Here is a 15369-nt window from a genome sequence, read left to right as displayed (position 1 = left end):
TGGCCCATGGTGATTGACTCGGTAAAGAATAAAACCAAAGTAAGAAAGCTCTGAGAAACCTAAATCATGAATTTGGCTGTGCTGGCAAGTGTGGACACATTGCAAGATCTAAAGCTGGTGTAAGTGCGTTGCGTCCGGACCCTAAAGAGCTGCGAAGGACGTATGACAGGTTGTAGACCTTTGCTCCAGTTTCCTCTGGCTAACACTTTGCTGAAACAAAAGAGCAAGCAGAAGTGAAAGTCGTATTTTCCTTCAGTAACTCGGTGACAGATTGATCACCAGAAGACGTGAAGCTGCTTGGACTTTTTCACGCATGGAGGCGATACAGCAAAAAGTTTGCTTCAGGGATCGGGGAAATGTCAGAATGAAACACTTTCAAGTTGACTTTATGTTTGAGATCAGAAGCAATTTTTTTTCACAGTATGACATTCGAGATGGCAGTAGCTTAAAGGTTACAATGGTGAACCAAGGGGTGGGAAATAGGACTTTGGGATGTGACTGACGGCACCTCGGAGTGAAGAGAAGAATATATTTTCTAAAAAGGAAGGCAAGTCTTAACCTTTATGCCGGATGGAAACATGAATATTGACTCTTGGCTTTCTTTCCAACCTTCACTGCTTTGAGATTATAACTGTAAGCAACTGTAGAAAGGTACACAGGAGGGTGTTTACTGTGGGAGAATATGTGTGCTCAGCAAACTCTCTGTGGTAAAATAAAACAAAAAAAAGATCAGCAGATGCTTCAGGTTCAGCACTGTCACCCTTTCCCCCCCGTCAGTATTTCTTGCCGCTATCTTTATCACGTTGGCTTTTGATAAAAGCTGAAAATAGCTGTAGACAGGAATAAAGAATCCTATGAGAATAAACTAGATATCATGGGGAATGTTATCTTTGACTTCAAAAAGAATAAAAAAAGATTTGAAGTTTATGAAAAAGAGTTTTAGGACAAAAGAAGTGTAAGTGACAGCTCCACGCTGGCGGCCTAATTACAAGTTTGAAAGTGCGTCATGGAGGGAGCACGCAGGAAATGAAGATGTAAGATAAAAAGGTATCACTGTAATCACGTTTTCACCGTGGGGAAGGCAAAATAATGTCAGACGTGACGAAAGACAAACATCTTTCTGCGGGGAGCCTTTAAATGAGTTAGGGAAATGGAAATGGTAAAAGGTAGAAGAACATTTTCATGGGCTTTTAGTCGAATGAAATCCCCTTACACTCGGCAACAAAAAGGTAGGCCATGAAAAGATATTGAGCAGAGAGTCTGGGTCTCTGAGAGTGATGCTGCACTTAGCTCTCCAGGAGTGTTATTGCCTGTTGCAGTGATGGCTTGGAGCTACATGTGCACAAAGGATTTTTAAAATGCAAGATAGAACTATTCAACGACATGTTGGAAAAAGTATCCCATCAGGCCTGGAAGTCTGATCTAACCAGGGCCGTGGGAAGTAGGGGTGCTGAGGGTGCTGCAGCACCCCCTGGTGGAGGACAGAGGATCTGCACTTCCACAAGATGTACCGGCGGGGATTGTTGTTAGCTTCTGCTGCGCTAACGGATATAAGAAGCTGTTTCTACAATAATGTGGAGAGAGAGTTCTGTCCTGTCAGACTGAGAGGCTCAGTGAGGTAAAGGACTCTGAGGGTTTAGATAGTTCACTTTAGTCTAAGTTATCTCAGTGGGTCTCAAACGTTTTGATCACAATTTATGTAAGCAAATACTTCAAAGGGACACCTTTATAATTATTAGGATAAATAAAAACAGGTTTGAAATCATTCCAATGTATACTATAGGACAGTAAACCAAAAATATTGTTTAAAACTGGAGAGATTTAAAAATATGCATAAATAAATGTTAACTGGTAAAATAAGATATAAATGAACCACAAAAATAAAACAAGTTAGCCTACATTTATTTGTTATTGGCTATGGTAGTTTATTGGTTATGTTCACATACAAACCGATCTTTTTCACATGGGTGTTTAGAGTTGTATCCCCTAGATCAGTCTCTAGTAATTGGGCGCTCAAAGTGCACCAGATTGAAGTATTTTACTTTAAAATGTTAAAAAAATCTTCCCGGGGGGACACCCCCGGACCCCCTTAGAGGATCTGAAGTCCACCCCCCAATTCAACATGTTCATGCAATACTAAATACATTTGAAGCCTTTTTATATAAGCTGTCCACCATATCAATTCGTTTCTCTTTTTGTAGTGTATTAGTCTTTTGTAGAGGTTTTTCATTGCCAGCTAAAATCTTGCCTAGTGCAGCAAATTGGTCAAAACCGGCCCTGGTGTCATCCCCACAGCACCCCCCATTTGAAACATGTTCCCACGGCTATGGATCTAACACTTTTTTTTTGGAAAACAGGAAACAATATTCATGAGTTAGACTTCACTTGGACCAAATGATAGTCGGAGCATACATTCACACAGACTTGGTGTATTGTGTTCATTTGTGCAACGCTAACAAATGTTCCTCCATATTGATAACTTTAACACAAGTTCCAAAAGAAGAATAATAGGCAATTTTTACCAGAAGAGATAGACTTCATGAACCAACAATCTCTATGTATGTATTGACTTCTCTTCTTTATAATAGCAGAAACTGAAGTGCAGGAATGCAACACCTGGTTGTTGCTAACGATTAGCTATTAGCCGCTCGTCGTTTCAGGAATACTGTATAACCATACAGTATTGGATAAATAGCCGTTAGCACAATCAGATATTGGTCTGACAACAATTTAGCCTCTGGGGCAGGGGTCTCAAACTCAAGGCCAAATCCGGCCCCCAACTTCATTTTATGTGGCCCTGCAAGAGCTTGCAAAGAATATAATACGTTTATTATACGGTTACATTCCACTTTACAGAAGCAGGTTGCCCATAAACTACATGTCCCACAATGCATCGGGTTTTGTGACATGCGCACTAAAGAGACTTGAAATTATTTGCCCTGGACTTCTGCTTTCAGACGTAATTAATTACTAAGTTATCATCCTATCCAATAATAATCCAATTCAGAGGCAATAATGTAATATAATACATTATTTTATATATATATATATTATATATTTATATAGTTACAACCGGCCCTTTAAGTGCAACTTTTGTGCGAATGTGGCCCGCGATGAAATTGAGTTTGACACCCCTGCTCTTGGGGCAACAAGTATTTTGGGGTTAGGGTCTATGTGGTTCTAACAATAAGGGAAATTAGGGCCAACACTTCCTTTACCGTTTTCCTTTACCATTGCTTTCAATTCAAATAGCAACTCAAGAATTGTGAATGGAATTGGATTTTAGGGACAATATCTAGGACCAGGTTGCAAATCAGCATTCCTGTGCACATATATAGAGTAGATTATATAGAGTTATTTTTAAAAACATACATTCAAAAGCAAACATTTTGTCGGACGATTACTGGACTGTTTTGCTGCATGCTTTTGGTCTGCTACGGTGCGCTGCTAATGGGCTAATGCAAAAGGGTTTGTTTAATCAGCCTACTTATAACACTAGTGTTTTCCCTCTGTCTACCAGCGGTGATCACTTCACTGCACTTGCTGATCACACACATCTGCATAGTACATGTTCTCCTAAATGTCAGCCACGAAAAACAAATAGATGTCTGAATGGATTCGATGCATGACACACCGTCCCACACGACATTTTCATCACAATGCCCAATTATCAAGATATTTTCGTTTGTTCCTACGTGACAAACTGCTCAGGGAATTTGACAAGGAAGAAGACATTGGTTCCAAAACAAACAAGGATGTGGGTAGATCAGAAATAAGACAAGATAAGATAAGAAGTACTTTATTGATCCCAAGTTGGCACATTTGACACAATAAAAATGAAAAGACGAGAAATAAACATTCCAAAATGTAAATATCTCAATAGAAAACAGAGCATGGATGTGTGGTTCATGTGCTGGAAGCCAACCAAAAGAGAGTAATGCAGGGTGGTGTAAGCTTTAGGAGACAGAGTGAACACATGCGTAGCTTTAAAGGTCTCCTATTGTATTGCTTTTCATCAATATATTATAGGTCTCAGATATATCCAGAGCCTGTCTCTGATTGGCTGAAACACCAAACAGATCATTGCAGCATTACCCATAATCCCCTCTGTTTCAGCCCTGTTTCCAAAGTGCTGATTATCTGTCTGTTACTTTAGATGAAAATAAGGAGCCCCTCCCCACGCCCCTCTGAGAGACATTTGGTTACAAAGAACTCAATGGTGCTCTAGGAGGAGATTCAGGTGATAAGGTGGTGGGGGTTACCTTGGTTGCTGATTGGCTAATGGTTACACAAGACAAAACATCGTTATGACATCATAAAGTGGCCAAAATCTGATCAGCTCATTTTCAGACAGGTTTTTATAGAAATGGATCAAAAAGAGAGAGAATCTTTGTTCCTGAAACTTTCAGAGTCTCTTTCCACAGAGGGGACACATGTTGATGTAGAAGAGACATGGAGAAGAGGGGACACATGTTGATGTAGAGGAGACATGGAGAAGAGAGGACACATGTTGATGTAGAGGAGACATGAAGAAGAGGGGACACATGTTGATGTAGAAGAGACATGAAGAAGAAGGGACACATGTTGATGTAGAAGAGACATGAAGAAGAGGGGACACATGTTGGTGTAGAAGAGACATGAAGAAGAGGGGACACATGTTGATGAAGAAGAGACATGAAGAAGAGGGGACACATGTTGATGTAGAAGAGACATGGAGAAGAGGGGACACATGTTGATGTAGAAGAGACATGAAGAAGAGGGGACACATGTTGATGTAGAAGAGACATGGAGAAGAGGGGACACATGTTGATGTAGAAGAGACATGAAGAAGAGAGGACACATGTTGATGTAGAAGAGACATGGAGAAGAGGGGACACATGTTGATGTAGAAGAGACATGAAGAAGAGGGGACACATGTTGATGTAGAAGAGACATGAAGAAGAGGGGACACATGTTGATGTAGAAGAGACATGAAGAAGAGGGGAACCATGTTGATGTAGAGGAGACATGAAGAAGAGGGGACACATGTTGATGTAGAAGAGACACGAAGAAGAGGGGACACATGTTGATGTAGAAGAGACACGAAGAAGAGGGGACACATGTTGATGTAGAAGAGACATGGAGAAGAGGGGACACATGTTGATGTAGAAGAGACACGAAGAAGAGGGGAGACATGTTGATGTAGAAGAGACATGAAGAAGAGGGGACACATGTTGATGTAGAAGAGACAGGAAGAAGAGGGGACACATGTTGATCTAGAAGAGATACGAAGAACATGTTGATGTAGAAGAGACATGAAGAAGTGGATTTTGCTTAATAGGTCCCCTTTAAAGCCCGAGGCCCAGGAGAACCTAATCATCCGAGGACCCCTCCAGTGTCTCCTGCTCACAGTCTGTTTGTGTAGAATATTTCTCTATGCTTGCATACTACCTGGCCTCAAGCCTGCATGGTAATAATTTAATTAATCATTTTTCAATTTAGAAATGAGCAACATATAAGCACAAAACCGTGAGGGTAATGAGAGTCTGGAGGCCAGGTGTGGACACAGGGCTCGAATAAAGCTGAATCCACCTCACGGCTTACATCATGTCAGTTGGTATTCTGCTCTTGTGGTGCATACAGAATTCCCAGCACATTTTATGAGCACACAATCATTTGATATGCAGCAGACCTGGAACACCTGGGTCTCAGAGTTATCTCTTTTTTCATTTGTTTCGTGCATTACTCATCTGCTGCATGCTATGGGTGCACCATAGATCCATCGGGGAACAACCTTTGGCTTTGCAGTGCTGTGATTGATCTGAAGTTGACCCAAAATCCAAAAGTGATTTGATTTTCACTGCTGGATGTGTTCAAGGAGTTCTACAGAGCTCCACCTCTTAACCTCATCCTTTAATCAGATTCACAGACTCACTCTATGGTACTCCAGTTTAGGGCTGTGCGATTATGGCAAAAATCATAATCACGATTATTTTGGTCAATAATTGATATCACGAGTATTACAAACGATTATCCATTTACTTTGAAAACATCCATTTATTGAAAAAAGAAATATGAACCGTATATTTTTAAGAGTTGATTACCTTGAACTTTAAGTATAATTCAACTGAAAACCAATAAAAAAAAAAAATTATAATTACATTTTTTTTTTTTTTAAATAAAAATAATAATCGTTTTATTTCGATTACGTTGTTATCGTTATCGTTGCAAGCCAACATCGTAATCGCGATTAAAATACGATTAATTGCACATCCCTACTCCAGTTGCCACTTTGGTGTTCAAATCACAACAGCTTCAGGTTAAACAAGTACAACTATTTCTCTTTTACAAATGCCTGTTCAAAGAACTCTCTAAAACCCTAGTCCACCATGTTGCCTTCCAGCCTATCCTAAGAATGGAAGATGTCCAAGACAAATCCATGTATTTATAACATCCTTTGGAAAGCACAACGAGGATCTGCAGCTCAGGCAAAAGACAGGAAACCAAAATGCGTACATTCCCACATGGGTTTATTCGTGTGTGTGTGTGATGTTGCAGGGCAGTTTGAAAGACCTGCAATCCTTCCCCTCGACACCATTTACAATATCTCCTGTTTCTTTATTTCCACAGAACAAGGCAAAGTTCTCAAGGTTCTTCACACCAGCGGGGGAGTCTTCATCATATCTCAGTACTCTCTGTTTCACAACGAGGGCCCCATTCTTAAGATGGCCATCGACTCCCAAAAGGTATGAGGAATAATGTGTTACCCTTTGGTAGAGTGTGATTTCAGTGACTGCTTTCAGAATCAATCGAATGAATCTGTGTTTCATCTTTTTGATGCTTTATTCAGAATCCATTGCTCTCATTAACGGTGGATTGGTCAGATAGTCGCTGTAGTGCAACCTTGATCGACTTTCCATACTTAACACTCAAACTAAATGAGGCAGATTGTATTCAAGTCATGTATAGCCAGAAGGAAACCCAATGAGAAATCTATTGGAGAAAGAACGAATCTGAAAAAGGATAGAAGAGCAAATATTGGAGTTTCTCGTGGTCATTTCAAGTTATCTTTCGTTGAATGGATGGATGTTAGGTTTCAAACTAGCCTTTTGAAAATACTACATTCAATGTAGTCATTTCATACGAATAGATGATGTTCCGTGATGGTTTAAAAGCTGTTTCAGAAGCTCTGCTACCTTTTCAAATAATACAAATCTCAGAAAACATCATTCATTTCAGAATCAGAAATCAGAAACAGGTTTATTGCCAAGTAGGTTTATACATGCGAATAATTTGACTGGGTGTGTATGTTGCATTCATAAACAATGTTAAAGAAGTAAGTAATACATATATCCATCAATTATAAAAAACTATAATGCTTTAGGATATATGACATTTTTACACGTAAAACGAAACTACGTACAGTATACTTATGCAAAGTACTAATAAAATCAAATATGTGCAGTATTGTTATGGAAAATGGAAAGCTGTGTAGATCCTAAGAGAGGTAGCTTGTTATATGAGTAGAAATTAAAGAGTAGAAACAATACCATCATTTAAACATCTCAAAATAGAATTAAAGCAGCATTAACCAGTGGAACATATACAGTAGACAGATTCAAGGCTGTTATCTTAGGTCCCAGGCTCCTCTAACAGGGCAACACAATAAACAGATTAACGGATAAAGTAAAGTGTAAGTGTAAGTAAATACAATAAATAGAAGTAGTATCTATAAACTCTGACAATGAAACACTATTGAATGACCACACATTACGCATTTTAAATTAAAATGTTGTTCGCAGTAGGTAATGTTAGCAGTTTTGAATAATATGACTGTGGTGCTCACACAGTCTATTTGGTGTTTTCCACCTTAGGGTCACATGTACGTCGGCACGGCGATGGAAGTCCAACGGCTGCCGCTGGCTGACTGCAATCGCTATGGCGACACATGCAGGGATTGCATCCTTTCTCGGGATCCTTACTGCGGCTGGGACAGGGCGAGGAGGAGGTGCCTTGCCATCCCGCCCGGATACAACATCACCACTGGGTGAGAGGAGATACGATGTCATCGCTGCAGAGCTATTGTCTGCTTTTGCATGAGATCGGAAAAAAAGATGAGAGGGCTTTGTTTAGTGTTGGGAACATACTGAACGTCCTCTTCCAATATGAGAGTAACGTGATAACAAAGGTATCCCAACTGTAGCTGTGAACATGACAGGATGTGTGATTACCTAGAAGAGCATCAGGACTGTTTGAGGCATATGATAGCTATGTGATTAACATGATGATTCAGCCTCTATGGAGAGAGACATATGACAAGCATGCTCATTTCTGACGTGGAGCTAATCTGAAGTAAACATTGAATACTGCAGAATTTTGAGAAAAAGTCAATTTTTGGTGAAACAATCAGCTTGCCTCCTCAGGATTTTGAGATTTTGAGAAAAAATCTGAATTTTGAGAAAAAGTCAGATTTTTGAGAAAAATCTGGATTTTGAGAAAAAGTCAGAATTTTGAGAGAAAGTCCGATTTTTGAGAGAAAGTCAGAATTTTGAGAAAATAATCAGAATTTTTAGAAAAAGTCAGATTTTTGAGAGAAAGTAAGATTTTTGAGAAAAATCTGGATTTTGAGAAAAAAATCCGAATTTTGAGAAAAAGTCAGAATTTTGAGAGAAAGTCAGAATTTTTGAGAGAAAGTCAGAATTTTGATAGAAAGTCAGAATTTTGAGATTTTCAGGAAAAGTCAACATTTTGAGAAACAACTCAGTATTGTGTTCATGACAGGATGTGTGATTACCTAGAAGAGCATCAGGACTGTTTGAGGCATATGATAGCTATGTGATGAACATGATGACTCAGCCTCTATGGAGAGAGACCTATGCCTGTCATGTTTATTGCTTACACAGGCTTTAGCTAATCTGAACTAAACATTGAATACTGCTTTCAACCGGTATTCCTCCATCGTGTGACTGTAACACTCTCTTGTATATCAGCATGTGAAGGACACTATTCGGGGAACTATTTTTTCCCATGCAGCTCTGTGTGTGATGACTACTTCCATTCTTGCAAGGATAATAAATATATTTACATGTATCCTGATATTGAAGCTCAAACCGGTGACGAGTGATATTTTTCTAACATTTAGCATTTTTCGTAAACGCTGTGTGAGCACTGGCTGATCTTAGGCATGAATCTGCAAAGAAAAACACTTCACGATGTGACTGACATTCATTGACAAGGAGGTGATGACACTTGCTTTAATTATCAAGACACTGCAGTTCAACGAAAAACATGACATTCACAAAAGGCTGCACGTGGAGTTAACACTGTGTTACACTTGGTGAACAAATTACCTTGGCTTTAATTAATGTCGTGCATTTCCAATTTTAGGAGCGACTGTGAAAATCAATCATGTGCTGTAATTAGCCTCTTACTCCTTTGCTGCGTCCGCCCTGACGTTGTTGAATGATTTGTCTCTGCGTGTTTTCATTTGCGGGGAACAGTAGGTTGATGTGGAGGTTCATAAGCCGTCTGTGAAACTATGTACTGCTGCTGATTTGTCCTCTCTGTTATTTTCCAACAGGACACTTATTCAGAATCTGGATCAGTCAAACTCTTCGGTTTGTGGGGAAGCTGCTGGTGAGCCCTTATCACTCTCTCTCTTTGTATCTTAATTAAACCAAAATAAGAATCTTTCTGCAGCAGCTTCAGTAAAAAGATGATTATCATATAATTGAGTCCACAAACCTCCTGGCTGAGATTTCTATTTGTTTTACATGATGGCTTGCTATGCCTAAAAGCCCAAAACCCAGGTTAACCTCAATGACTCATCTCTTTGGGGACAGCTATCTCCAACACGGTCTGATTTGAGCAAGGCATGTGTTTCTAGTTGTGTCGCTGATGCTCAATGCCCTGCCTGTGACAGTGACATGTCTTTTTATCCAGAAAATATAGCTTTTTGCACCCTATAGGACTCATCATTACACACTGTATAGCCTAACTGGATGTTCCTCACTTATATGCGTAGGATGCAGCATTGGTTTTTATTAATGTATAAAGCCATTTTAGGAAAGCTTCCCCTCTACATATGTGCCAGATTTGCTCCGGTTTGTGAATCTCACAACCTCAGACCCAGTGCCTGGATACGGGTCCAGGTTCCTGCTGTGCAGACTGAGGCTGGGAAAAGGAGTCTTTTTTATTATGGTCCTTGGTCTTGGAGTGAACTTCAATCACGCCTCAAACTGACGGCACTTGTCCCTATAGCATGTTTTAAGTTGAAGTTGTCTGAAGTCCTTACCACCAGCTGCTCTTCAGTAATAAGTAGTGCCTTTCTTACTTTCCTAATGTGCACAATGTAGTGACTGCTATTTCGTCTTTTGTATTCTTAGTTATGTTCTCTGTATTTTATATGTTTGTGTTATGTGTAACGTAGTTGCCTTCTTGGCCAGGTCAGCATTGCAATGAGATTCTATCTCAATGCTTTTATCTGGTTAAATAAAGGTTAAAAAAAAAAAATTAAAAAAAAAAGATTAAAGCAGAGAAGCAGAGTGTTTTATTTAGCGCTCTCATTCGATACAAAATTCTAATCGCATCACACCATCCTCCCAATCATTTTCTGTGATTACTCATTATTGATCACAAGTTTAAAATACTAGTAGCCTATTATATATATTTCAACTCCATGTGTGGTGTTTTAATACATGTTGTTTTAATGCTTTAAAGTTTCCAGATTATTGCGAGCGTTAATGCTAAAACGTTGACAGCTCTTAATCACTAGCTGACATCTTGGAGAAATATATATAAAAAAAAACAACTGAACAATTCGTACAGCTTATTGGTGATTGACGGTACAATAAACATTTACGCTTGCATTAAGAAAGGATAAAGAATATATTAAAAAATCTAAATGTTTCCGTCCCTACAGCTCTGAAGCAGCGTCGCACTTCTCCCAGAGAGGTGCTGGTGGTGTCCAACACCTCCATCTTTCTCCCGTGCCCGGTGCGCTCCTTCCACGCTACGTACCGCTGGGAGAAAGACAACTGTGTCAAGAACTATCCCTGCCTCTTCTCCGGGGATTTCTGCGTGCTGGGTCCGGCTGTCAGAACGCCCCTGAAGGATGGCGTCTTCCGCTGCATGGCCACCGAAGACGGATTCAAGGTGGAGGTCATCTCCTTCAGGCTGGTGAACGACGGCAGGCTCCTGGCCGCCTCCCTGGCCTCCACCTTGGGCCCGTCGCTCCTGCTAGCCATGGCTACCCTGTGGCTCCATTAACTGCAGCTACCGCTAATGCTAACCCCTCATCCTTACTGGCTCCCGATGACAGGAATACAAGGAGCCTCTGTTAGGAGGTTAGGTTCGCAGAGCATTGAAGTACATGGTTGTGTTGGACCGTGAAAATCCTTTTTCCATATCAATTTATAGAGAAAGATTCCAGAAAAGTCTGTATTTTTTGCATAAAGCAACATATCAGCAGCTGTTTTAATAAGATCCGAACTGGGAAACACATTCATTATCATAGTAACGTAACTAGAAGTTCAGAAGTGGACATATCTTGCAAGTTCGATCAACCGTAGTTAGGTGCTTTGCGAACCTTTCCTCTCTGACTGAAAACATATCGTATGAGTTGGGCAAAAACACCAATACCAGGCCAATTATTTTTACCATTTCTCAACTTTATTTGAAATCGACTTGACTGTGCTTATTTGTGAATATATAAACCTTTAATACCGCTCTTAAATCTTATCATTCATCTTGTTAGACTTCATTGGTATAGCTCATTAGTACGTAGAAAAATGTCTGGTATTGAGATTTGAAAAGCCTTAACACTTCTTGGACATTAACTCCTAAGCACAATTTTGAGGCAGACTTGGCGCTATATGATTATTGCGGCTGAGTCGAACAACATCGCTGGGAGGAAGTGTCAGCTTTTTGACAGGAAGTAGGAAGATGGGCAAAAGCTCATTCTCGGATCATCACTGTGTCTCAGCACCTCCTTCTCAGACGAGGCAGTACCTTGAATCTTTTTATTCGATGGTATCAGACATCGTCATTAAGCCTTGTTCGCAGCTTTGCCCATTTTTAATTAAACACGACCCGGAGAGAGGGACAAATAGCTAACTGACGTCCAATATCTGTCAACCCGACAATTCATAAAGATGTGAACAAGGTTTTGTGCTATAGCAATTTCAATAAACACACATGAACATAAACATAAGGGCAGATGAAGCTAAAAGGAACTGCATATTAAGCTTGTATTTTATAGTTTGCTTGGAGAAAAAAAAGCTTGTACTTAGATACGTGAAGTGTGTTCTGTATTTTATTGCTCTGCAGATGCTGATTTCTACCATTGCTGCCTACGTAAGTGACTCTTTGTCTTGATTGTTTGGGTTTAAATGCCATAGTTAGAACGTGAAGTGTAACGACCGACTGCTTTGCCTCTTTCCCCAGGGACATCAGTGCAAATAGACAGGAACATGGTTATTTTGGTAATACTTGTATCTCTATGCTGTGAAACAAAAGGCTCGACAGACTCCAACAAGTTGCTTCCCTGATGAACAGCAGCATCCACAACCAGCGGCGACATCGAAAGCTAGCATCACGCTACCTCTCCTTTAATAACTCAAACTTCATTGAGACCAAGAAGACAGTTGACGCTGAGTGTTTAGAAGAAATAAGATGTGAGTTAAGTAGCCCTAAAATCCTAAAAAGTCAACGTTGATTGAATACTGATCAGCTGACTGAAGAAGTAGGCTTCAGCGGTGATGAATTATGCAGCGGATTAGCATGTTCTCCAGAGCTTTGAGAATGATCATTCAGTAGTGTTACATAAATCTGGACGTGCCGAGCCTTCCTCAGTGGCAGACATGTCATTAATAGCTAATTAGACAATGGAGCCTGCTCGCCATGCACCTTATTAAAGAATTGATGTTACACCGTCAAGCAGCGGGCATGTTCTCAGCTGTGAAAACCTCGAGGTGGTGTCGTGATTCTCTCTCAGCTCGGTTGTGTGTTGCTGCTCTGGGATCTGCTCGCTTTCTGTAATGCACTGAAACTGGCTTCTCACTGTGCCAATAAAAGACAAAAAGAAAAAACAAAGCTATGTTGAGCCACCGTATCCTCCCGACGTCGCTTCTTCTGTTCATTTGCTTTATCCCTCGCTCCTTACCTGCCGTTTTATCTTTTCCCCCAAGGTGACTCTGTGTATGTGTCGGTCCTTTCTTAAGCCAGACACACAAACCTTCTGTAGGAGCAACATGCATATTAATCATCTTTGTGTCACCCCCGGGGAGGGAAAATATCAACAGCCAACGGCCACAAGCTCGTAAACATTTAGTAGAGGCTGTTAGAGAGGCTGTTAGACACCTTTGGCAGTGAAACAACTCAAGATGCATAGACATGCTCATTACATAGTCCAGTTAAACCTCCTGTATCTGTTAAAATAACTGCTGAGTAAGTGTCGTTGTGATTCAATAGCAAAGGCAAGCCACTTTGAGAGGAGAGGAACATTGCATCTAATGCCAACAAGGCATTGGTGGAAGTTCCAAGAAAGTATTAGTGCTGCAAAGTGCATAGATTAACAGTGGGTGGATGATGGATGGGGTAGAAAGCATCTGACTTTGAGCTCATTCTCCTCCCCTCACCCTAATCCTAACCCTCACCCTAACCCTCACCCTAACCAGCCTATAGCTGCATTCACATGAGACGGGGTAAATAGCTCTGTGCTGTTGTTGCATAGACATGCTCATTACATAGTCCTGTTAAACCTCCTGTATCTGTTCAAATAACTGCTGAGTAAGTGTCGTTGTGATTCAAACAGCAAACAGCTGTTCCACCCACTGGGACCCAGAATCCCTGATTTCTGAGGATTTTAGCCTAGGATCCCCTCAGCCTACAACCTGCCATAAACACACACACCTTCCAGAGTTGGTCCGAACACCAACACATTTGACTTTATGTCAAATAAAACACACACACACCCATCCACAGATCCTTAGGCCCTTGCAATTATTCTCAACCGAGAACCCAAAACCCCATTCCAACACAAAAACCTAACCCTAACCCTAACTCTCACCCTAACCCTCACCCTAACCCTCACCCTCACCCTAACCCTCACCCTAACCAGCCTATAGCTGCATTCACATGAGACGGGGTGTTGCCGTTGTGTTTTGAATGGAGAAAGCAAAGCAGCCTGACTTTCGTAAACGTTCAGCGCTGTGCACCGCTCGAGTTCATATTATTCCAACTTTGACATAGTTACCGCTGACCTTACGACGCGCAACCACTCAGACGACAGCTTTGTCAACAACCCAAGTTAGCAGGGGACGTAACTATAGAAACAAAACTTATATGGCTGTTTTCATAGCATGGCGCCAAACCTAGCGGTGAGCAAATCACGTATAATGTGAATGCAGCTCAACTCTAAACATAAATGTGTTCTTTACTTCACCCTAACTAAGTACTTTTAGTTGCCTAAACGTAAGTACACATCATTTTGCAGAAGCATATTGTACAGAAGAGCATGTCTATGTTAGTGTTGGTTGCAGGGTTTGTTTACAGATAGTTGTTGCTGTGCAGAGCTGATTACATTTCTTCGTGAGGTGCGGCGCTCCAGGCAGGTGAAATCAGGCTTTCATCATCCCGCTCTTTCCTAAGTCATCACGCTCAACACCACAAGGCTTTGCTTCAGTATCAACACTTTTCCAGCTAATGCGTGGAATTAAGATTTATAGCATTTACAGCATTTACCAACAGTTGCCATTTTTTTCAAATCTCCCCGTTCAAGTCCTTGCTTTGAGACGGATTTTCTCACGGTCGTTTTTTATCGGAATCCGGTTATCGCTCCTTCGCAACCGCCATCGTCAGCCAGTCCGATAAAGGCTAATCTCCTTCAAAGCAAGCTCTTGATTTGCCTTCAGGAAACCAATTTAATGGATCAAGCTATCTGCTGTAAACGAATCAACGTCGAGTGAAGCGGGTCGCTGTTTTGTTTGCTCTGGGGTTTTTGAGTGTCGAGTACTGTACATGATGTGTGCCCGCAATTATGTGTCTTGATATATCTTATTTTAAAGGAACATGCCAAACTCTATTATTGAAAAAAAATGAGAGATTTATATTGGTGCCACGCCAGTCTAACGCCATCTCATTACATGTATTTTTAAAAAAACAGATATCTACAGTGCAATAGATATTCATGTAACAAATCCATAATGACATGTGTTTCCCTGAACATGTGCGGTGAAAATTAATAAAATATAACTACAAAAAAATGATTTACTGTGTTTATTTGAAGGAAACTAGTCTTATTTAGCTTTTAATAGCAATGTATCAAGGTGTTCAATTACATTTGTAAGGAAATATTCAATGTATTGCAGGATATTAACGTGATTTATACAG

General features: G+C 40.5%; 1 protein-coding gene across 2 annotated transcripts in view; it reads left to right on the top strand.

The window, feature by feature from the left end:
* LOC307047702 (semaphorin-7A) overlaps window positions 1–15236 on the top strand; it is a 53869-nt gene extending 38633 nt beyond the window's left edge. The window contains exons 11-15 of one of the 2 annotated variants that reach the window (XR_013810523.1): window positions 6610–6725; window positions 7854–8026; window positions 9560–9615; window positions 10901–12333; window positions 12424–15236. Coding sequence is in view for 1 of the 2 variants with exons in the window: in XM_079694825.1 (XP_079550951.1) it covers window positions 6610–6725; window positions 7854–8026; window positions 9560–9615; window positions 10901–11247 (692 nt within the window). In the remaining variant the exon portion in view is untranslated. Of the gene's footprint in view, window positions 1–6609; window positions 6726–7853; window positions 8027–9559; window positions 9616–10900 lie in introns of both variants that reach the window. The other variant, XM_079694825.1, reaches the window with a different exon arrangement.
* The last annotated feature ends 133 nt before the right edge of the window (window positions 15237–15369 follow it).

This window comes from Notothenia rossii (assembly GCF_949606895.1).
Source record: "Notothenia rossii genome assembly, chromosome: 7".
In the NCBI taxonomy this organism is placed as follows: Eukaryota; Metazoa; Chordata; class Actinopteri; order Perciformes; family Nototheniidae; genus Notothenia; species Notothenia rossii.
This window is presented reverse-complemented; position numbering and strand designations above follow the sequence as displayed.